This window comes from Aspergillus flavus, chromosome 2, assembly GCF_009017415.1.
Source record: "Aspergillus flavus chromosome 2, complete sequence".
NCBI classification, from domain to species: Eukaryota; Fungi; Ascomycota; class Eurotiomycetes; order Eurotiales; family Aspergillaceae; genus Aspergillus; species Aspergillus flavus.
Genome location: NC_092409.1, coordinates 3,492,106 through 3,514,046, shown reverse-complemented (window position 1 = coordinate 3,514,046; position 21,941 = coordinate 3,492,106). Strand labels below are relative to the sequence as shown.

Below are 21,941 nucleotides of genomic sequence, written 5' to 3'. Positions count from 1 at the left end.
GGCTGAGAAGCCGAAGTCTATTTCTATAGTATCTATACATGGCATTATATAGAAAAGAGGAGGGGTTAGTATACAGAGGTATAATGTACAGAAAGGTCAGACGTAAAAGCGCTGTTGAGTTCATACATGATATGTGGATAGCTGTTGGGCAACTCTGTAGCTCATACAGCCAATATTATATGCAGGAAGTGGGTAGTGAGTCCCTGATCAACAGGTACAGTGTATAGTTCAACCCCAGTCAAAGGCAGTTCAACTACGTTCACTGCAGATAATCCGACTTTCTTTTCACTGAGACTTTGATAGCGTTTTGCATCAGCCACTGTGTTGGTCGAGGGACCGTTTTCCATTCCTGATCCAGCACGGCTGCGGCCTCCAACATGATATTCAATGACCTCGAAGGCCGGTACATTGGACCGACTTCCGTATCACGTAATGTCAGTTTTGAGGCCAGAAGTTGCTGCTTCTCACGCTCTCCACCAGTAGGCTTGAATCCAGTTGCAAGAGAAGCAACTGGGTTCCGACTGAACTCAGATGGTACAAGATCTGCAAATGACTCATTTAAAGGATAATTCGGAAGATGAAGATCAATCCCCACGATGACTTTGCCTGCACTGGTGAGCCAAAGTTGGTTGTATTGACCTCCAGTCTTTCGAAATGATGTATTGCGGAGCAACGATGTAAGCACAGACTGTCGCATGTTGTATGTCACGCCTCTGTACATGCACGCGTATCTCCACAGCACACGGCAGATGTTGTAGTGTCGCCCTTTGAAGGCCATCAAGAACAGTTTCTCCCAAGAATCTTTTGTGAGTACACGCTCGGGACGGTCGATGAATCGAAACAAGAACCGGAGGAGGGAGAATATATCCTTGCGAAACAGCAAGACAATTTGGTTGACAGTAGAACCCTTAACAGCAAAGCCTTGCTGTTTGCATATTTGAAGTAACCGCTCCATGGCCGAAAAGTCCTTGCGTCTGGCAGCAACGTTCAACATTTGATTGATCAGTGATGGAGGGAACCAATTGGTACCCTGTGTCTCAATAAGCATATTAAAAAAGGAGTCAACACTTTTCCCGCTCTCGAGGTGTGCACGGAAGGTGTTTTGTATCGTCACCTGCAGCGCCGTTCGCATAGCACTAGACTCGTTGAGGTAGCCTTTTTGCATCATACGCGAGACGAGATTCGCCTTCGCTTTAGGTGAGACAAGGCAGTCAAGGAATGTAAGCCAGGTATATGGATTCGGCCGGATATTCAACCTCGGCATTGTCAGCAGAAACTGGCGGAAAAGACGCATATCCTGCTTTTGAGCCGCGAACTTCAACAAGATATTGAAGGAGTCTACTGTCACGACATGCTCTGCTCTCAGGAAGATCATGCGCGCGTACCTCACAAACTCATGGTCAAGGAGGAAAGATAGTGCTGTATTCAATGCAGCAGTGGACAAATAGCCATGGTACCGCTCGTTCTGGAACAAGGAAAGGAGAGATTTGGCCACTTGCTTTTGATGAGAATACTCTGGAGAGGCTTTATGAGAAGGCAATGACCGCGCGACTTCATCAACATGCTCCGCAAATTCCCTGACACTCAACAAATTTTGGGAAAGGGGGAGCAGCGTTCCCAAATTCGCAGGATCCTTAGCGGATTTATAAAAGTCCCATACACCCCGAATAATGGGGATCGGAATATTTTTCCGCGCCATGGTCTCCAATGATGGAAACACGGGGATCGGTGGCTTTCTGATATCGACCAAAGGGTCACCCATTTCTTGAAGGCTCTTTGCATGCGCAATACGATCCCCGACAAGCTCCACCACTCGTTCGGAACCAGACAATACAACCTTCCTGTATTGACCTTCGCTCTCCCGTGGATGTAGCACATGGACCTTACACCCATTGTGCACAGGCACGTACCAGACATTTTCCTTCATCGCCATGTCCGTAGCACCTGCAAGGAGAGCAACAGTCTCCTCCGGCAATAGCATCTCCTTGTGTTTTGTGCCTCTCTTCTTCCACACGGTAGTATTCTGCTCCATTCGCTCGAACAATTCCTCCAGCTTAGTCCAAAGGGTCCACCTCCATTTCGCTTCGGGGTTCATCCGCTTAGTGAAAAACAACCGGCACCGTAACTTCCGCCTATCCCTAACAGATAATGATTTCATAGTAGCACGCGCTCTCTCATGAGAGTGAATTTTGGGAGGGGCTGCCAATGGCCTCGCATGTGTTTTCAGTTCTCTTCCTCTCGGGGCACTGGATTTCGGAGGAGGCGGCGGTGGTGGACGGGAAGGTTTCGAGTCGATATCTGCAAATATGTTGAACAGGCGTTTTCGTCTCTCTTCAAGCAACTTGCTCCTCTCCGGGGAATCGGGCAATGATGGCTTAGGACTTGTAGTGTTTTTTGGTGGATTCACGCCGTCGTGTTTTAATTCAACCCCTTTCTCCCCATCTTGTCCACTCTCTAGTGTAGCGCCAGGTCCATCGTTCTGCTGTGAGCTTCCAGCCTCCTCAATCACATTAGATTTGGCTGCACTGTTACTAGATGCCCACCGTTTCGTAGAATCCCCGAGTGACAACCTCCGGCGCGTCCCCGGAACGAACCCGCCCGCGTTGCATAGTCTCGCTGTACATTTAGAAGTGCATTTAGTTGACGAGATTGACCTCCGTTGGCGGACTGCTGCAGTGAACCAACGGGGGTAGAGGAACAGGAGAGGTTCGTCGGGGCCAACCGCAACGGTGTCTAAGACGGTGGACAATACACGTCTTTTCAGACACGGGCGGCCACGCGATAACATCGAGGAGTATACGGAGCAAGTGCCTGAGTCATGGAAAGGGCGAAGAGTCGCGGGCGAGTCTGGATTTGTTCCTGTACAGAGAGGTCGTTTTTTCAAGCTGCGGGCGAAGCTCTCCAGCGCGGAGATTCTAGAAAATGTTTGCCGTATCAAAATGGCAGGCGGTCAGTGCTCTCCAGGAATCGGACCGATACTCGCCGTAAACAAGATGTATAACTTTCGCAGATTTACTATTCGAATTTAAGAGCCATAATAAAATAAAAATAACTACAGCTGATAAAAGAAGCCAATGAGAATATATAGGTAGGTCGTACGGAGAGGGTGGCCTCAAAGGCGTTCACCTGACCCGTACTCTGGACCAGCCAAACCGGCTAACTACAAAGGATCAAGATGTATACTGATAAATGTGCCCTTCGCGTCCGATCTCCGCCGCCTGAGGAATACCTTTAATCTCCCCACCGTTGTCTATTGGCTTGTGGGAGAATTTCCCAGAGGATCTAGACAGAAGACTTTCCCTCTTCGCTTCCGGGGTCAAATCCAACATCTCTGACATTTCCCGAGCAGGCACTCGTCCTTCAGGAGCGAGGATCTCTGGCCCAGTGAGATAATGCTTTGCTGTGGCTACAGCTTTCGAGAGGTAGTCTTTTTGCCGTCGGGTTTCCTCTGCATCCATACCACTAGACTCAGGCTCCTTCCCTGACAACTCCTCGATGAGGTCAGTCATATAGGTCACTAGTTGCCACCGCGAGGCTTGGAAGACAAATAGAGCCATTATATCTTGCATCTGGAAACTTTTAGCAACAGCATCATAGATGTATGAGTTAACATGTGCTTACCTTTTCATCTAGATAGTATAGCTCTTGGCCTCCCTCCGCCACAAACCTTCTGAGGATATCGAACTTCTCACGGTCTATCTTTGCATTTTTCAGGGCATACATGAGGGTTGGGATATTTCCGATCTCTTCTAGAGGGCCTTCTTCGTCCACGTTGGTTGTCGCTCGACTCAAGTGCGTGGATGGCCCTTGGGAACCACGCCCTGCACTTGCTGCTCTCTTCTTCTTGGCGGTATGGATAGTAAAGTAGTCCTCGTTGAGCATATGAGCCATCTCAAAGCCTGACCGCCCGCGGCGACTTCTTTCCGAAGCTTTCTTAACCCGTAGTCTGACCCATCGCCTCCTGCGGACAAATGAATGAAACCAAGGGTGGGACCCATGCCAGGCTGACGAGCTAAAGGAGAAAGAATACTGCCAGCCTTGATCATCCACATCGCCCGACATGTCCACGTACCATGTCTTCCACGCCCACTCCCAGCTGGGATCCGGCACCTGCGCATTCGTGATATTGACCGGACTATCTCGAAAGTCGTAGGTGACCCAGGCAGATGGATCGAAGTTGAGAAGAGAACCTTGAGAATAAAGAGGAATGCCAAAGAAGAACCAGCCCCGCTGGTTCTCGTAAAGAATGTCCAGCTCGCTACCAGGTTTGAGGCCCCTGACACCATGGCCGGTCACTGATTCAGGGTCGTCATTTTCTTGCTCGGAGGCACCAAAATCACGTTGTTCAGTAGTCGGCACGGTCGGAGTATCGACAAGGCTTTCGCCTTCAGTGTTTGTATATGTAGCTGTTAGAGACAGTCTGGCGTCCGATGGGCGTCTGTCCGCGTCGTCGTCTGTGATTCCCAACTTATGTGGCTGCCATTTTTTATACTTGCGCTTGGTCAGCTCACGCCGTACTGAAGGCTTTTTCCATCTCCTGGATGTGTTTCTTGACAGATCATCAGCTGTTGTAACCTCCGAAAGACCCTCATCGTCGGAGAGTCGACGGGTTGGGGACGTGTTGTCGATCAGGTTCAAACTGGGGCGGTTCTCCATGGTGGTTTACGGATTGACCAATAACAAGAGCGCAGCACAAATCCTGCAAAGGCACTATTGTACCCCGACCATCATCGCATATCAGATAACTGAGCCCGTTGGTGGCTGATGCTAGGGCGCTATAAAGGGGGAGTAGATAATGCGATAAGAGATAAAGGAGGGAGGTGAGACAATTAAGGGAATTAGAAATTAGAAATTAGGCAAACATAGGTATAAGAAGGGGAAGAAGGAAAGAAAAGTAAGGAATATGACTAAAAACTACTACACTAGTCGGATCGTATATCGACCTAAAAGTGAAGAAACTTGGCATCGGACGAAAAGCAAGGCCTTCAGCTGAAGCCAGCTGAAAAGAAAAGTAAATCGATGACATCGTTTGCGGGGCCACTGCTCATCGGATCGACGCTCACCTTTTTTTATTAAATCGGTGCCTGAGGCTAACCGCATCCAGGCCTTACTCCTCCGTCCCGCCGCGCCCGACGCGTTTATACATGCGAACCCCCGAGGACGAGAAGTATCCAACGGAGAGAAGATAGATCCACACATATCACGCCTCCCTAAACTCTTTCACGCTTTGGTCAGCTGGACTACCGGACAACATGGGGGAATCAATGCATCGCAAAATCGAACTTCAAGCCCCCGCCGATTTCACATACCTTTATGGCAACACTGTGGCTCTCTCACGCCAAAAACTCGACCTTCATTTACCACCCTCTGCAAACCCTGAAGATGGACCGGATCCAATGCGCGAGCGGGTCCGCGAGCTAGTCGATGAGGTACATAGCCTACTCTCTTAACGCTATACCGACTGGAACCCCTAATACTGATGGAAATGGGAAACAGTACATATTACGTACCTTCACATCGGCTTCCTCCTCGATAAGTATCAACGGCCTTGACTCTTCATCGCCTCAGTTTCCCTTTCCGGCTGCTTTCACTGCACCTGCGGAGACAATCGAGTACGAACCATATGACGGGCATCTTGCATCACGTGTGACTTCGCTCTACGCACAGTTAGAATCGCTCACGACGACAGTCGCACAGTTAAGACGAGATGCGCCGCAGCGTGCAGCAGAGATGTATGCAGCGGAACTGAAGAAGGTGTTAGAGGAGGACGAACATGATGACTTGGAAGATGAGGAAATCCTGGAAAATGGAGAAAACAATGAAAGGCAAACAACAGAAGACGTTGACATGCCTGATGCAGACCAGAACCAGGAGCAGACTTCCAGCAATGGTCCCAGTACGAATGGCTCACTCCGGAGAACAGCGAAAACGAAGTGGAATTTACATGTGCCCCTTGGCACCGACCATGAAGCGGAACTATGGCGCACTGGAGAGATGGCAGAAGTATATGAGGATACACTACGGACTTTGCTTCGACTCCAGGGTGAGGCTGTTCCTGGCGATGAGACAAATGCCACAACAGATGGGGCCGCCGATGGGAATGCTGTCGCATCCACAGTCGGGAAGGCTGAACGAGCCAGTCGGGCAGTTGAAGTCGTGGAGAAGAAGTGACCGCACATGGGTCTATTCTGTAATATTTCTTTGCGATTCGAGTCTTTTGGTGTTCGGCGCTAGGCATGGAATGATACCATTAAATACTCCACCGTGATTGATAATCTGCTATTGGGAATAATGATTGATATCAACTATTCAGGCAATGACTTGGGTTACGTGTTCAAGCAAACATACCATGTTACAAATCGCCCTTTTCGTAACCAATACGCACCGGGTTGTACATTGAACTCGAACCCCGAATCCCTAATCAGATAATCGCTTTTATATTCTGTCCCAATATTTACTCTTCTCAACCCCATCTATAAAAGCACCTCACGCCGCTCATGTTCCGTTGTTTAATATCTAATGTCAAGCCAAATTGAAAACAAAGGCAAAATGGGGAAGCCGGCAGCCGGTTTTTCAGGTAGCAGATAGCTAACAGTTAAATTCAGAGGAACCAAAGACAGCCATAGGGAGATAGAAAAGCGTAGTTGATGTTACCTATTCCCGGGAGACATCTTGAAGGAGTATAAAGAGATAACACGGCACTGCGGCTTTACCCATATTGATCCAAGACAAAGGGGCGAAAAGAAAAAAGAAGAAAAAGGAAATCGGGTTTCTACGCAGTGGGCTGAGGCTGAGAAGCTTCTTGCGTCTCAACCTTCTGCTCGAGACCAGGATCCTCGTTCTTCACGACGTTTTGGTCCTCCTTGGGAGTAGCCCACTTGGGCGCCTTGGCCCACTCTGGATCTTGCCAGGGGCCCTGGTCGCTCAGTTCACAGCCGCCTTCGCACTTGCAGGTACCACCAATGTCCTCGGGGAGGTTCTCAGCGGGGACTTGTGCCAACAGTTCCTTCTTGTAGTTGGAACCAAGTATATGGATCTTTTCGACAGTCACGGGGTCCAGGAAGCCCTTGACGGCGTTGAAAGCGCCGCTGAAACCCCAAGGGGCGTTGATCAAGTAAAGCTTGCCCAAACGCTCGGGGTAGTAGTTCTGAGAGATGCCAGAGGCCTGACGAACATACCCATACACAGACGGGATACTTGTGATACCGACGCCCTTCAAGTCCATGATGGTGCAGCAGGTCTCGAGCAGCTTGCCTGCCTTCCGAGAGCAGGCGGGCAGTCGGGGGTCAGCAAGCTTCTCGTACTCAGTGACGAGGTTCTGCAACATGCGCTCGGCGGAGGTGATTTTGTACATGGCGTTAAGATCGATCTTGCCCAGTTTCTCGATGTAGACAGGTCTTCCATCCTATTTCCATTTTATTCACAATTAGCATCCGAGTCGGCTGGGACCAACACATGCATGGTGGCTGTACCTTATCCGTCTTGTGGTAGTACTGAGGATAGAACTTGAACACCTCCGGCTTCTCCTTGTAGTCGAAAGTGCGAGGCAGGTCGTCAGTGCCGAACTCTTTCCGCCACTTTTCGCACTCGATGAACCTAATGAGGAGAACGGGCAGATGTTAGCGCTGGATTTCGCATTGTTCGACCATGGATAAGGAACAAGTCGAAGGATGAGATCACTGATTACAGAGTTCTCATCGGGAGGCCTTGATAGTGTCCGTGGACGCTAATCAAACGAATGAGCAGTAGGAAAAGCCTCCGACATACATAGTCTTAGCATTGGCGACGTCGAACTTTCTCGCCCTCAGAAAGCGGAGCAAAGTCAACGTATCCAGCCTTTCGGTGTAGCCGAGCTGCTCCAGCTCACTCCGAAGCTGTTCTACCTTTGCATCCTGCTCTGGGGTGGTGTGGCCAGGGTGGCCAGGTTGGGCAACCGGCGCAGTGGTGGGAAAGTCATAGTTGTCGTACTTCGAACTAGGAGCGGCCATGGTGGACTGTGTACGGAGTCTGTGTGAGAGGGAGTGAAGGGTAGAAGGTAGGAGGAGTTGCGGTGCGGATGAGGGAAGTAAAGTATTCGTGGTCGGAAGACAGAAAACGCTTAGTGTCAAGGGAGGAGAAATCAATTGATAAAGGGGGGGAGGAGGAGAGGAAGAAGAGAGAGTGGGGAGGAGATGCACGATTACAGAGAACTCCTGCAGTTTACAATTATTGAATTCCTTTTTCTCTACAGATCTTTACTCGTTTCATATTTTTACTTATTTTTCTTCGTAGTTCTTTGTTTTTGCCTATTTTCCCCTTATGATATCTCTATTAACAAATAATGTAATTAAAAAATTTAGCAAAAATACGTAGACAAGTGACGGTCAACGGGGAAACCGTTTAGAGGGAAGTGGGCGGTGTCGCCGATACAGCACTTCCAGTCTCAGCCTGCAGTGGGAAAAGAAACTGCCAGTGATGGGAGAAGGAAAACAAGAGGGGGGCGAAAACCAAATACGCAAAGGCGGTCGGTCAAGTTTGAATGCTAGCACAGTCTCCAAAAAGAAATTATAAAACTCCTAATTAATAAATTAAATCCTGTACTGAAATCAAGATTGGGGAAGAGCGAAGAAGGGGGAGGGGGCAAAGAGTCTCGGAAATTAAAACGACAAATAATCCCTTTATCCCATGCTCTATCAGATTGTTCATATAGAAAACTGGTCAGATATTGATTTGGTATGCAAATTACCGTAAGATTTGATCCGGAGATCTACAAAAGCGGTGATGCCGGAGGTGACGTCGTCACTGGACCACTGACTCGACACCGGATACTTACTACTACTAGTACTGAATTAATTACCAGTAGTGGCGATGTATGATGTTCCAGACGAAGTTTAAAAAAGGCAAAAAAAAGTATCAATTGTCCGTAAGATAAACTATACTCTATAATGTAATGAGCATATGACCTTCACACAGGAAGTCTCCTATGCGACTACTATCTATATACTCGTACAGTATACTTCCATTACGGAAGTATATGCTGAAGCTCCTAATCTCTCCAGGCATTCATACTGTACTCGTACGGAGTACTTGGGCAGGAATAAGGGGCAATCGTGTTTGTACTCCGTAATCTAACTCAGCGAGATCGACGTATCAGCACTGGTATCCTAGAGCTGTTGGGTTCTGTATTTTTAGAAGGCAAAAGTTTCACTTGGATTTTATACAGGATATCTGAATTTAGTTACTCATTTTCTCTATGAGGACCTCTTGTTAGTCTAGTAATGAAAACACGATCCTTCTCTTCAACACAAATTTCGATTCTGCTACGCCATTCTGTTTTTGAAGATGACCAGAAATTTACAAATATCAAGCACAGTTGGTGGCAAATTCTTGTCCTCCTTATTGATCGATCTTGCCAAAGTACAAAGTACACGTCAAGAAATGCCCATGGGGAGTCATGTCGTCCATATGGACGTTCTAGGTAGTACTCCTGAAAGTCCCCATAGCTTCTCCACTCCTTTCATTACTGCTGTTGCCAATCTATGACTGGTGTTTACTATGTTCATCGTATCCCTCCCTAGCCCCAATACAACCGCAGGTACTCAGCCTCTACTGGTGTCAGACTGCGCCATCAAGCCTACTAGAAACAAAAACGGTCGTTTTCAACGGCTTTAGAAGTTGAACATTGCATGTGTGGAGGTTTACAGTCATCAAGAGACACTAGGTTTCTCCGCTCTGGGTCAAATAAGGCAGGCAATACTCCGTATGCACCGTCAACTGACATATGGCATATATTCGATTGGCCACGTCATGCAGCATCGGACTAGTGTGTTATCTTGGCAGTCTTGGCTATTCATCTGTTCTCAAATTGTTCATTCAATAGTGTGAGATATCTCAACTAGGGTGTATGTCGTCACCTGACTTAAGATAATCACTTGAAGAAGCCTGGTGACCGTAACTTTCTCCAAAGCGTTAGGTATGAGAGGACTAGAATCTCACTGCTTCATCTACGGATATGATGCTACAATGCAGTGTCTAACTCGCACCTCTTTGCGTACTATGCTCTAGATCATAGGTTCATCATGCCCAGGGTCAAGCAAAGCAGAACCCCGACTCGTTCATCGTAACAGACCGTGCTCCCCACAGACGCAGAATACCCAAGATCCTCTCCATCCACCCAGGATCTCTACCCAACTCCCTCATCAAAAGGTCATACCGATACAACAGCTCAAAACACATCTTCAAATACGCCTTCATCTCTGCCCTTTCCCCATCCGTCTCAAGACTCAACGGATCCCACGATGAGCAATGAATATCAGTAATACCCTTCGCATTCCAAAACTGACGATGCGGGATATTCTGCGCCGGATAGTCATGATCCGCCAAAGCCCAGTCAGCGAAGTACCTGAACCGCTGCGTCTCCGTCAGACGGACAGTGACATCCGCAGACCCGCGTTTGGCATTGGCTTTCACAGCAGCGGCAATGTTTAGTAGTAGGTAGGCTTGCAGAGCTACGTCCGGAAGATGGTTGACACCGAAGCTGTGGCCCCAACTTAGATTATCAAGGGTCGCTAGTGGGATCTTCTTGTGGTTTGCTAGACGTAGTAAAGCGAGCATTTCGTTTGATATAAGTAGCATTTTCACGGCATCGGCTAGGTCCCCATCGGCTGTGCTGTATGGAGCCGGGCTGATCCAATGGTCGGCATCCTGGAATTTTTCACAGAGGGGATTAGAGACTGCAGAGTTGGTTCTGTGTGGTTCGAGGTGGTATTTCTGTTCGATGGCCGCTAGGATAGACGTGTCGAAGAGAGGACCGGATGTTGGCAGAGCGGTAGACGGTGGGTACTTAGCTCGCTCAGTAGTTGCAAACTCCTCGATCACGGAGATTAGGGTTTTCGTAAAGTGGTTTAACTCAGCAGATTGGCGATCAGCGAAGCGGTCGTGGATCACGAAGTCGTTCTTGCGGTTCTTGTATTGGTTTTCTTTAATGAAGCCAAAGTGCGAAGAGATTGTGTTCCAAGGGAACTTATGGTCTAGATGCATGATGCTCTATCTACGGAATATGTGTTTTGTCAAAAAATCTTACAATTACCAGTCCAGCGCTTTTCAGATTTGACAATCCACGTTTCCATTTTTAGGGCCTAGTTAGGCAACCACCGCTTGAGCTACTATCGAACTCCCCCTTTTGCCATGCGCCACCTTCCTAATACTTGAGCGGATTAGTTAAACGGTGGGGACAAAAACATGGCAATACATGTTATAGAACCGCCATGTCGGACATGCGTTCCGATCCGCCACGGCGCCACAGGTTAAACTTAACGTCTCATCATGAATCATTTCTAATTGCACCGTAGAAATGTTTCATGCCCGACCCCTTTTATTATTGAGCAAATTGTCTCGGCTTGATCCGGTTCTTATTTTTATCTCTAATGTTCAGAGTGGCTTATAGGTGGCAACACGATCGGTGAGAGTACACAGTACTATCCAAAGCTCGGATATCCTAGCTGCATGTCGACATAACTTACATATAAACTGTACTCCGTGGCAGTCCTGGCTATGGCGAGTTTTACAAGATTTCAGACTACTTAGAGTTATTGAAGGAGGTCTGCAGTCACCTGCACTGGAATACTGTGTACTCTCTGAAGAATGTCTTGATTCGTTTTTGTTTGATATGTCAACCACTAGGGAATACAATATCTCACAATGTGTATACACCTTCCTTGTCACCACGCGTCTGAATATCTCCGCAAACAAACAACATCCATATCCGTGAAAGCAGGGAACCATAAATCCACCACACATGCTCATTGACTTACTGCTTTGCTGCACTGCTTTTCACTTGTGTTATCACAACTGAAAGCGAGTAGTAAGCGGGACGCTTGATTTCCACGAACATCATTTTGATACCATAAGAGCTGCTCGGAGATGCTGCCCTATCTCATGGAATACTTCCACTTGAGACAACACAGAATTCCTTTCCAAGTTTGGACTCCACGATTGAATTCACAGATCCTTCTTAGTGTCATCATCGGTCTTACCGGCAACCTTGTCACCCAGGCTGTGGTATTCGCGGGTAAGACCCTCACACTGCTTCTTCAGGGTCTCAATGTCACGGTCCTTCGCATCGAGCTCCTTCTTCAGACGTCCGATCTCGCCGGCGTTTCCAGCCTCGGCAAGGCGGGCCGAATCCTTTCCACCAGCCTTCTTGTCGCCCTCGAGGATCTTGACCTTGTCTTCAAGGCGAAGAACCTCAAGGATCATGGTGTAGGTGCGGTTGAGGATAAGAGACAAGAAAAGGGTGAAGCCGCAGAGGTACATGTTACGTTGAGAGTAGAACTTCCGGGCCTGGACTTCCATGCGGTCAGTGCCGAGGGCAGCCGCTCTATTGGTAAGAAATATGGTCAGATATGTCTAGTTCACAAAAAATGTATTGAAGTAGGGCAAATTACTTACCCCATGTTCTCCCTAGAGAAATTAGTCACCTCCAGCTGGACGCGGTACACCCGGTTCACGCTGTCAATGAAGAGGATTAAAATGAAAATGAATGTAATCTGAAAACTTCGTCAATAAGAGTCTCAACCGTATATTGAGTGACTAGGAGCTTACCTTCATTCCATATTGCAGTTTTGCTATTATCGGACTTTCAGAAATGAAGGTGAACAGCTTCCGCTTGATAGTGAAAGGCAGAGGGACAATGAGTCCCATAAAGATCACCATCTCGAACACGAGAAGACAAAAAACCTACACAGAACAAGTTAGTATGGCTTGAAGCTGTGTAATCAAAACAATTCGAGATCTATCGTCGGCACAGCCGGAACTGTAGGCTACACCGTGATCTGCAATTCGACATGGTGGATCTGGTGTCAATCCGCAAAGTGAGATGCAAAACAAACTTACAAGGCTGTAGTAGAGAGTCATTTTGCCTGAAACTAATACCCCAATGCAACAATTGACAATGGAAATATCTTCAGGGGATGCTATCGACGTATGGTTGTGGCGGAAGCTCGAAGCGGTAAACAAAAGATAAGATGTGCCAAGGACAGTATCAGGCACTCAAGGGATGGCTGCAACAAGCTCCGAATATATAATGCAGAGCCTTGGAATCAGGAGACGAGTTATTTTTCTGGGCGGGGGAATGAGATCAGAGGCTTTTTGTACCCAGGGTGATGAAGATGAGGTGGTCCTTTTCAGCTTCGGCAAGGAAGACGTCATCACCGCCCGGAGCTGAAATGTTGAGCACGTGATGTATTTCTGCCTAGTTCGGAGTTGGCTTCCGGAATGTGTAATCACGTGTCAATGATACTTTCTATACAATATGGCTATTTCATTCACTACTTTGAATCTAGATATGTTACATCTAATCAAATCTGTATTTACACGGTATCATCACAGGCTCATCCCTCTGCTTCCGCTTCCCAGGCATTGGACTTGTGTTTCGGCTCGAATCTGAAGTCCTTATGTGCTGGACCGAGGAACATTTCTCTACACAGCAGGTTAATATCCATGTGAAGCACTAAGCGCATCAAGAAGGGAGGTAGAAAAGAAGAACTTACGTGATCTTGATCCAATCTTTGTAGTTGTGACTGCCCATAAGAGTCTCCAACTCATTTCTGCCTCTCCAAGACGGCGGTCGGTCCTGAATACGTGGTGGAAGATATTCCAGCAATCCGATAGGAATATAGCGGCAGGCGAAGCTCAACCACTCAAGAAGGAAGCGGCGCGTGGTGCCAACTCCATGCTCGTCTGATCCCCATGTCTCCAAACCATACTTGGCAAACTTCTCAACCAACGATAAACGCTCGGACGCAGACTTATCGAGGTATTGGCCAGCTTGAATCTCCTCAAATAACCAAGGCTTGATCAGAGCACCTCGACCAACCATCACAGTATCGACACCAGCATTGTTAACGTGATCATCATAATCCAGGTGCGAGTAACAGTCCCCATTCCCAAGGAACCATGTTTTACCTCCATTCGGCTGGGTCCGTGGGTCCGGCTCTCGTACGGTATCCGTGACATGATCCGTCTTTTCATTCAGTCTCTTGATAAGGGCAGCACATTCAGAGATATATCCCCAATCCGCTTGTCTTGTGTACCGCTGCTGCCTGCTCCGTCCATGCAGGGTGAGGGCTGCTACGCCAGGAGCACCAAGCCCAAGGGTACTGGACTCGTAGCCCCCAAGGATTAAACGTTCTGCCAACTTGAGAGCATTGGGTGAATTGTCTCTGGTTCCCATGCGAATCTTGGCGGTAATAGGTATTTCTTGTGAAACTGCGTTCATACCGCGAAGGATCCTCTCGAGCTTCGACGGGTGTTCGAGAAGGGCAGACCCAGCTCCTTCGCGGAAGAGTAAGTCAATAGGGCAGCCGCAGTTCAGATCGATAACACGAAGGTTTGGGGTGTATGCGGATAATACCTCAGTCGCCTTAAGCGCTTGCCAATGTTTGTTTGCCGCAATTTGGGCACCGAACCTAAAATCTTTTGAGTGATCATATCCCTGCACTACATCAGCCCCTGGCGAAATGGTTGGAGGTAGCATTTCCGTCTCGTGGGCTCTCATCAATGCCCACTCTCCCCTTTGACCCTGAATCAATGGCATACTCAGAGCCATCTCCGAGTAGGTAAACTGTGCACCAAGTTCTATACAAAGTCTCCGGAAGGGGAGGTTTCCTTGTGTGGTTAGAGGTGCCAAAACAGGAGTCTCCGGGCCGAAGTAGATACGTCGCTTTTCCGATGGTAAGAATGGTGGCTCTAGATATTGCGCCCGGTTGTCTTCTTTCTCTCTTTCAGCTTGATCAGTCTTGGACTCCGCGCCCCGCTCTTCATGAACCTCCCGGTTGTGGATTACTTTTTCCAGTTCTCTAGAAGTTTTGTCCAGCCAACTTCCGTATGCATCAGCTCGAGGCGTCTTGACCTTCTTGCGGTTTAGCGCAATCTTAGCTTCTATTGGAGCAATATTTGCAGTGCCATCCTCGACTGCAAAAGGAACAAGTGGCTGTGCTTTCTTCTTGCGCTCCTCATCCTCAACCAGCACCAATTCTTTTCTGCCATCGGCGGTCTCGCGTTCAGTCATGTGAGAGCCAAGGAGACGGCATTTCCAGCCAGAGAGACATTTGCCTTTTGCGTCCCAAACCGGACACACGCCATCGAAGGTTGTCAGATCACCACGTTTGTATTCCTTCAGGTAGGTTCGTAGATCGTGCTCGAAACGACACTTTTCGCCCCATTGGCAAGCTCCGGGAGAGAATTCAGGTGTAAAGATCCTGCTCGGACACAGGCCCTTTTCGTCTTGAGACGATCCAAAAGTGCGGTTTGTGTTTTGTCCAGTAGGCTTCTTCTTTTTCTTCTTCCCCGCCTCTTGTCCTTGGGCCCCCTCGTGACGTGCGGCCTCGGCAGCATCGTCGGTGTTAGGTTGCGGCTCGGTGCCCGTAGCCCTTGGGATAATGAATCTAGCATATAGTTAGCCACTAGGGTACACCGCAGATAGCTGCTCCTTGGCCTACATACTCTGGCTTAACAGGAGCGACACCCCTCATGCGCTGAGGGGCAATGTTGTTAGCGTTGTTGTCAGGCGTTGAGGCATCATCCAACTTGGCTTTCTTTGAGGGACGCTCATCAGTATTGCCAGCCTCCAATGTATCTGTGACTGGTGCGTCGTTCTGGAGATCGCGCATGGGGGTCTCCGGCGTTTGCGATTGAGCGGTTTCCGGCGCCATTATCAAAACCGCTGTTTAGACAGAATAAGCACCTCTCTTGCGTAAAGCAATGGGCAAATATCCGATGAGTAGGAACTGGAATCTCAAAATCCAATCCAGATGCAGCTAGGTTCAATGCTTAGCGCAAACAAGCCTTCTGCCTCGATTAATGCCGACAAAAATTTCGGCTCTCACATCCCACCGCGGAGTATGAATGAAATTTTGCATTGTTTGCAGTTATTGGTGGCGCACGAGCTAGTGGCGCACGGAAGGCGGTCTACATGAGGTCGATGGCTGGTGCGCACCGCACTGGGGTAGGATTGAGTACTACTACTTTTATTGGAAGTGGTGATGTCGAACCCCAACTTAAAAATGCTGGACTGTTTCCGGTACAGCGGCGGCATGCGCGGTAGATTGGTTCCTTACATTACCGAAATACTGAACCCATACCTCCGTCGGTCTGTGTGCCTTACGCATGATTGGTAATTACAGGGGGATGGGTGAAGGGGCCCACCGGAGTTGAACTTTCTGTGCCTTTACCCATTTTCTCGCTTTTCTAGAAGAACTCAACGAGCAGATGGCGGCTGCCAAGAATGTGTATCCTCGCCTCGGGATTTAGATCCAGCCACTGGCCCCAGCGTGTCTCTCCACCCAACCCACTTTCGCTGTTTCCTGTGACTTTATTTCCTGTCTGCTAATGTAGGTACGGAAAAATGGCGGTAGGCGAGCAACCCTGAGTGGTTACTCGAACATACGAAAAATGGTATTTGGGAGTCTGTGGATGTCGCGTTTGTAAGTGACTTGAATTTGGTATTTTCTTTGGACTTTTCTACTAGTAAGCTAGACTACTAGCCGATCAGGGGGAGTCGAAGCCAATGGATGCGTCGGTACCAACTCAATTGCAGCTTGGCAATAGATCACAAGACATACCTACGGACACGTCTCTTGTCGACTGATACCGAATAAACAGTACTTTCTTGAACTACCGACATAAGTTGATGTATAAGGTCGACTCTGTCTCTATAGTCCCGGTCAGCTGGTACTAGTGCCCCTATTTCGGTGTTTACCATGGTGCGTAACGCCGTCCTGCTGGAGATCCTCAGCTGGATGGATACAGACCCTAAGATCCACCTATCAGATATTCTTCCGTTCCTCGCACCTTTTGAAATCGGTGGAATAGCACATGTGGCATTTCAGAATCGGTGAACCTGGGTGTGTAATGACCCACAGTACGGAGTAGAACTCACAACGTTGGGTTGACATTGGTTTTTATATGATTGCAGCAAGAGCTTACGGAGTAGTAGGCCAGTGACTTAGACCATGCAAGTGGCAGGGATACATCACCTGAGGCGGTATCGGATTTTTAAATTACAGTAATGCATCGAACTCTGTATATATGACAATACACCATGGAGGATGAGCTTAAACTAGGTAGTACCTCCATAGTAGCTTACTACTGCTACCTTCTCGTCCGTACTTCGGAGAAGAGGGGTGAGATTGAGTCATTGTTGTAAATGGGAGGTTGGGGAACAACACAGTTCCCTACCCTTATACTCCGTAGGACCGTAGTGAATCCAGGTTGAATGTGTTGTCCGTATGGATTGCCACAAGAGGACCGCTAGCAGGAACAAAGTAGTATATATTTGATAACCAGAAATGATCGCCTGATTCCGATACCACACATCCCGCGGCTTGAATCGAATAAGGTTAGCGGCCACTCGGCCGATTCATTGTCTTTGAGTGACTTTAACAAACCAACATCTATACATAGCAGCATGCCCGTTTGCCCGGTTTCACCAGGATAAGCCTCATATAGACTAATCATTATATCCCTTCGTCTCAGAAGGACGCCACGAGCACATACCTACTCCGGAGTACCGAACGGAGTATGTATTTAACTTCGTACTAGATTTGGGTATGTTGCTGCATATTAAACCAGAAGCGGTAAGTGTGTTGAGCGGGTAAAGCGGTGAAAGCGGCCACGAAATCCTTCTGTTGTGTTTCTAGCGCCGAAGCTAAGGGTTGGTGATACATCCCCCAATGTGGTTGCGTCTTGAAAAGGAGACATGCGGCTATCGCTAGTGAGACGATCAGTGTTCCAGTTCTGATAGGGATGATCTGTTTCGGTGAACCATACCCCGGGGAGATTCCACCTTGCCACAATCGCATCACTCTACTTTGTCCATAACCAGTGCGATTTGGGCCGATAGTTGTAAGCAAGGTCGCTTTCAATTTGTCTAGCGCCGACAATACTCTCTCATTTCCCCGTATCTTGTATATCCTGTACATACAGACCGCCCATTTGTTTGATCTGATCTCCGCCACATGTGATAAGATTATTCTCTGATGCATGTGTTTGGCTAGTGGTGATGTGCTAAAGCTCCGAGATGGAGTATAAAGTTTATATGCTGTATATCCGTACATACTTACCAGTTCATCAAATGGTCGAACTGTTCATGTTACCGTCATTGATGTGACCACCGATAGCCAAGCTTTCCGTCCAGGTACGGAGTACTCCCTCGACGATTAGGACGTTAGATAGCGCCCGACCTATTTTACATATCAAGTCCCCCGCAGTTGCGTACCGACAGGCCTAGTAAGTAGTGCCTTTATAAACCTCAAGACCCTGAAGATCAAACACCTTCAGGAAACTTACCTAACCGTTAGAACTTAGTACACTGGAGTTCGAGACAGTGTGGGGAAGACTTGGATCTAGTTTTACGCAAGTTAGATAGAAGAAGTCGATCAGCCCGTGTTTTCCTTGACCCCTTTAGATAGCCTGTTCGTTTTAAGTGCTGATCTACTCAAGAATGCCTTAGTCCGCAGTCGGGGAGGACGTTCAATTCAACCTGTCAGCCCAAAGGGAGCACATGTAATTGAACCACGGATCAAATCCGCCTCCTTCGCCCCATCGGCTATATGAGCCGTCTCACAATAGCGGAGACGTCACCTACACCTACATGTTGACGATGTAATGTGTACGAGCATGATGACTCTTCTTAAAGTCTCTCGAGTCATTGTAATCCAATCATTGACCATCTCTGGAGGATTGTCTTGACGAATGATCTCTTGTGGTGGGCTTGGTTTTGATGTGTCAATGTTGCAAGGGCAACGTAATGTACGCTGTCGAACTACTAAGGCTAACTCGGAAGGTAGGGTAAGTGGTTAGTCTCTCCCTCATTCCCCCAAAGATGGTTAGGTTGGAATTACCAACTCTACGGAGATGTGACGAGTATTTTACTAGTTAAAGTACTAAAGAAGTGGTACTCCATCCCACTAGTCAGTACTGTACCTTAGAAATGGAACTCTGATCCCACCGCCATCGTCATTGACTTTTGAGGAAGACTACTTCTTTCGTACTAGTTCGTGCGTGGTCGAGGGCTGCAAGCGGTGTCAGTCGAGAATCCACCATTCTTTAGCGATTGCACCGGTTGAACGCCGGACTCCTAGTTTAGTTGTCTTTAGTAGATAGACTAGCTATCCACAAACCCATGAGATTCTTTGGGACAGCCATACGTAATGAAGCTGAGTTCGACCAGATTTTTGCCATTGAATACGGCAGTCGCTGGGATGACAAGGGTGTATGACTAATTCGCCCACCTGGTTTCAGATTTGTCTGGCAATATGTCTCCGTGTAATACGACGTAATACATACCAGTAAAGACAGTGGTTACCCATGGATGCACTTGTAGGTACCCTACCAACAGTTACCTGCCCCGTAAGGCAGTGAAGGAAAGTAGTCGCCTCCGGGTAGGTTATTATTACTAGATGCCTTCCATCCATCCTTCCATGACTCGATTCCGCCAGTTTGCCCAGTCTTCCCCTCCATCTCTTTCCGCTCTTTTCCCTGGTGTTATCGATTGTTCTTCTGCTTACCGTCTCACCTATCTAAAATTATTATACTTCATTCTTCTTCCTCATCCCTAGAGTCATTTCGCTAAGTCTCCATCGGCAATATTACTAACTTATTGTTACGTGCCGCCACTGTTCCCGAATCCGTTACGGTTCCGCAGACAAATCCAAAGCGGGACAGCATCCGAGGGTGGACACTCACTCCTTGTGTGATCCCGCCCAAAGCCGCTTTCGAGGATTCATTCCTTCATGCTTGGGTCGTCAGAGACGCTCAGTCCTCCTCCTCTTCATTACTCTCCTTCCGTTGGGGATCACGATCGCGCATCCTCTCGGGACTCGACCCCTGTCACCACTCCACTCGGATTTGGCGTATCGTCGTGCAGGGAAAAGGTCTCTGATCGTCCGTGGCCTCGAAACTCATTTGGTCTCCTCGACGACCATTCATCATATTTCGATTCGACGAAGTTATACTCGCAACCTCAAGAAGACTACGATTTCCCTCATTTCCCCTCGCCCCCTTTGACCTCGGGCACGATGAACAATACAGCAGCTCCAATTGATATCGCCACCCGCCAGACCTCAGTCTCTCCCCCGGGGCAACAGGCGTCGAACTTGACCTCTGCTCTCCAGAGAGCTGGAAATGGCGAGCGGACCGGTAGCATATCTCACGCGGGCGGCGTTGGAATCAATATATTCAAAGCCCCGCCACCTCGTAAAGACTCCATCGGTGCAGCGACCGCACAATGGGGTAATGGCTCAAAACCGATTTCCATGTCTGGATCGAACCGCGATAAACAGCGCCGTGAGTCTTTGGCCGGGAGCTTGGTTGGCGGTATGAGCTGGGGTGGTGTTTCTGTTGGCAGTTGGATACGCGACGAGTAAGTTTTCATGGGTGCGCGATCGATATCCCACTTGGATTCATTATCGGCATCTTATATATGTGCCTGACATGAGTTTCAATGGCCAGAGGCTAATATCAGATGATTTAGTATTTTAATGACCGGCACATCCCCATTTACTTTTGGGCAATCACCTTCCTTCCACTCGTCATCGTATCTCCCAAAGCTGGAAGCCAACTTCATGCGAGACTTTTCTTGCTGTGGTGTGACATTACCTACTCTTCACGATCTTCTACAGCACTATGAAGAAGCCCACGCCACTAAGTCGCCACACCAGGGACATCGCCCAAGCCAAGCTGACGGCCGGGCTGCATTAGCTGCTGCTGCGATGGCGCACCAGCAGAATCAGCAGAACAACAATCAGAACCGTGGGTTGCAGCCCGAGAGCACTCAGCGTAAATTAAACCAAAACCAGCCGCCTCAACAGCACTCCGATATTGATGCAATCGATGATATGGAGCTGGACGAGCCGATGGGTGATCATGATCCATCGGCGCAGCTGTTTTCGCCTCAGCCACAAAATGGCAACCAGGGGGGATTCGGTCATTCCAATCAAAGGGTGCCGCATTTGAATCTATCGATGCTTCCAGGACATCAGGGTTTCAAAGGATCTCAGCCCGGCACACCTGTGGCTTCTGGTCGTCCCCTGTCGTTGCAAAATAATCCCACTGTTTCCTCGGTGAACACGCCGACTTTGATGTCGAATCCACTTCAGAATTCTCAATTCCGGTCAACGCCCGACTCGTCCACACCAGGAACCCCAGCCGAACTCGATGAGAGCGTACTTGGCGGCTTCGGTGACATGGGGATGCAAACCAACAACATGATGCAAGGCCAGGAGCAATTTGCTCGCTTTGCTGCTAACAACGACATGGTGGATCTCTGTATCGACGAGCCGGCGAAACGCTTATTCAGCCCAACCGGGGGGATCAACACACCCAATGCTCATTTCAAGCTCAGTGGGGCACAGTACGGTCCAAATAGTGAAATTGCACGCAGAATTAGAGAGCAGCAGCTGCTGGCTGGCGTTCCCGATACCACTGCTTTGCTGCCAAATGAAGAACCAAAGCCTTTCCGTTGCCCTGTTATTGGTTGTGAGAAGGCGTACAAAAACCAAAATGGTTTGAAATATCACAAAGCTGTAAGTGTCTGGTTACAGGATAGGACTCTCCATGGACTATAATTAACATATCATCACAGCACGGCCATAACAACCAACAATTACACGATAATGCAGATGGCACATTTTCCATTGTTAACCCAGAAACCTCGACGCCGTATCCTGGTACACTCGGCATGGAGAAAGAAAAGCCGTACCGTTGCGAAGTCTGTGGCAAACGTTACAAGAACTTGAATGGTCTCAAATATCACAAATCGCATTCTCCTCCATGCAACCCCGACTTCCAACTTGCCGCTGGCCGCAACCTGGCTTTCGGCGGAGGAGTCATGCAAGGACAAAATATTAATGTTGCCGGAGCTGGTCTACCTGGTATTGGTGAAGAGGGTCTTCTATAGAAGG

The 21,941-nt window shown here is 48.4% G+C and overlaps 9 protein-coding genes across 9 annotated transcripts; 4 read left to right on the top strand and 5 right to left on the bottom strand.

The window, feature by feature from the left end:
• Window positions 1-259: 259 nt before the first annotated feature.
• F9C07_2277657 (uncharacterized protein) lies at window positions 260-8,656 on the bottom strand (the record flags this gene model as incomplete). The annotated part of the gene is made up of 5 exons (XM_041284772.2): window positions 7,768-8,656; window positions 7,473-7,596; window positions 3,622-7,405; window positions 3,184-3,569; window positions 260-2,915 (listed from the first exon to the last, which is right to left on the bottom strand). The coding sequence occupies exons 3-5, from the start codon at window positions 4,654-4,656 to the stop codon at window positions 260-262; spliced, it is 4,077 nt and encodes a 1,358-aa protein (XP_041142947.1). The 5' UTR covers window positions 4,657-7,405; window positions 7,473-7,596; window positions 7,768-8,656.
• F9C07_2684 (putative kinetochore protein mis14) lies at window positions 5,253-6,171 on the top strand (the record flags this gene model as incomplete). Its single annotated transcript, XM_041289841.1, has 2 exons — window positions 5,253-5,429; window positions 5,497-6,171. 2 exons carry the CDS (start codon window positions 5,253-5,255, stop codon window positions 6,169-6,171), a joined length of 852 nt encoding a protein of 283 aa, XP_041142946.1.
• On the bottom strand, window positions 6,523-8,077 carry F9C07_2685 (phosphatidylinositol transfer protein). The gene is made up of 3 exons (XM_041289834.2): window positions 7,768-8,077; window positions 7,473-7,596; window positions 6,523-7,405 (listed from the first exon to the last, which is right to left on the bottom strand). Exons 1-3 carry the CDS (start codon window positions 7,986-7,988, stop codon window positions 6,773-6,775), a joined length of 978 nt encoding a protein of 325 aa, XP_041142945.1. The 5' UTR covers window positions 7,989-8,077; the 3' UTR covers window positions 6,523-6,772.
• A 1,412-nt stretch (window positions 8,657-10,068) lies between the features above and the next one.
• Window positions 10,069-11,019, bottom strand: F9C07_2686 (uncharacterized protein; the record flags this gene model as incomplete). Its single annotated transcript, XM_041284771.1, has 1 exon — window positions 10,069-11,019. The coding sequence occupies one exon, from the start codon at window positions 11,017-11,019 to the stop codon at window positions 10,069-10,071; it is 951 nt and encodes a 316-aa protein (XP_041142944.1).
• Window positions 11,020-11,554: 535 nt separating this feature from the next.
• F9C07_2277653 (B-cell receptor-associated protein) lies at window positions 11,555-13,184 on the bottom strand. Its single transcript, XM_041289833.2, has 4 exons — window positions 12,874-13,184; window positions 12,583-12,717; window positions 12,430-12,527; window positions 11,555-12,358 (listed from the first exon to the last, which is right to left on the bottom strand). Exons 1-4 carry the CDS (start codon window positions 12,892-12,894, stop codon window positions 11,980-11,982), a joined length of 633 nt encoding a protein of 210 aa, XP_041142943.1. The 5' UTR covers window positions 12,895-13,184; the 3' UTR covers window positions 11,555-11,979.
• Window positions 13,185-13,370: 186 nt separating this feature from the next.
• Window positions 13,371-15,692, bottom strand: F9C07_2688 (putative tRNA dihydrouridine synthase; the record flags this gene model as incomplete). Its single annotated transcript, XM_041289832.1, has 3 exons — window positions 13,371-13,458; window positions 13,530-15,425; window positions 15,484-15,692. 3 exons carry the CDS (start codon window positions 15,690-15,692, stop codon window positions 13,371-13,373), a joined length of 2,193 nt encoding a protein of 730 aa, XP_041142942.1.
• A 260-nt stretch (window positions 15,693-15,952) lies between these two features.
• Window positions 15,953-16,962, top strand: F9C07_2277651 (uncharacterized protein; the record flags this gene model as incomplete). The annotated part of the gene is made up of 3 exons (XM_071510253.1): window positions 15,953-15,985; window positions 16,395-16,463; window positions 16,516-16,962. 3 exons carry the CDS (start codon window positions 15,953-15,955, stop codon window positions 16,585-16,587), a joined length of 174 nt encoding a protein of 57 aa, XP_071363849.1. The 3' UTR covers window positions 16,588-16,962.
• Window positions 16,963-19,327: 2,365 nt separating this feature from the next.
• F9C07_2690 (uncharacterized protein) lies at window positions 19,328-19,598 on the top strand (the record flags this gene model as incomplete). Its single annotated transcript, XM_071510997.1, is given in 3 exon segments — window positions 19,328-19,359; window positions 19,379-19,421; window positions 19,479-19,598. The coding sequence occupies 3 exon segments, from the start codon at window positions 19,352-19,354 to the stop codon at window positions 19,596-19,598; spliced, it is 171 nt and encodes a 56-aa protein (XP_071363848.1). The 5' UTR covers window positions 19,328-19,351.
• Window positions 19,599-19,772: 174 nt separating this feature from the next.
• Window positions 19,773-21,937, top strand: F9C07_2691 (putative C2H2 transcription factor; the record flags this gene model as incomplete). Its single annotated transcript, XM_041289840.1, has 3 exons — window positions 19,773-20,401; window positions 20,513-21,563; window positions 21,623-21,937. The coding sequence occupies 3 exons, from the start codon at window positions 19,773-19,775 to the stop codon at window positions 21,935-21,937; spliced, it is 1,995 nt and encodes a 664-aa protein (XP_041142941.1).
• Between the last annotated feature and the right edge of the window lie 4 nt (window positions 21,938-21,941).

Excerpts from the sequence above, each read along its gene's own strand:
- F9C07_2685 (XM_041289834.2), bottom strand. The coding sequence starts at position 7,988 with ATGGCCGCTCCTAGTTCGAAGTACGACAACTATGACTTTCCCACCACT. Across the intron at positions 7,597-7,767 it reads GTCGCCAATGCTAAGACTAT|GTTCATCGAGTGCGAAAAGT; the intron begins GTATGTCGGAGG and ends TCTCCTCATTAG. Across the intron at positions 7,406-7,472 it reads ACTACCACAAGACGGATAAG|GATGGAAGACCTGTCTACAT; the intron begins GTACAGCCACCA and ends AAATGGAAATAG.
- F9C07_2277653 (XM_041289833.2), bottom strand. The coding sequence starts at position 12,894 with ATGACTCTCTACTACAGCCTT. Across the intron at positions 12,718-12,873 it reads TGACTCTCTACTACAGCCTT|GTTTTTTGTCTTCTCGTGTT; the intron begins GTAAGTTTGTTT and ends TGTTCTGTGTAG. Across the intron at positions 12,359-12,429 it reads TTCTCTAGGGAGAACATGGG|AGCGGCTGCCCTCGGCACTG; the intron begins GTAAGTAATTTG and ends TCTTACCAATAG.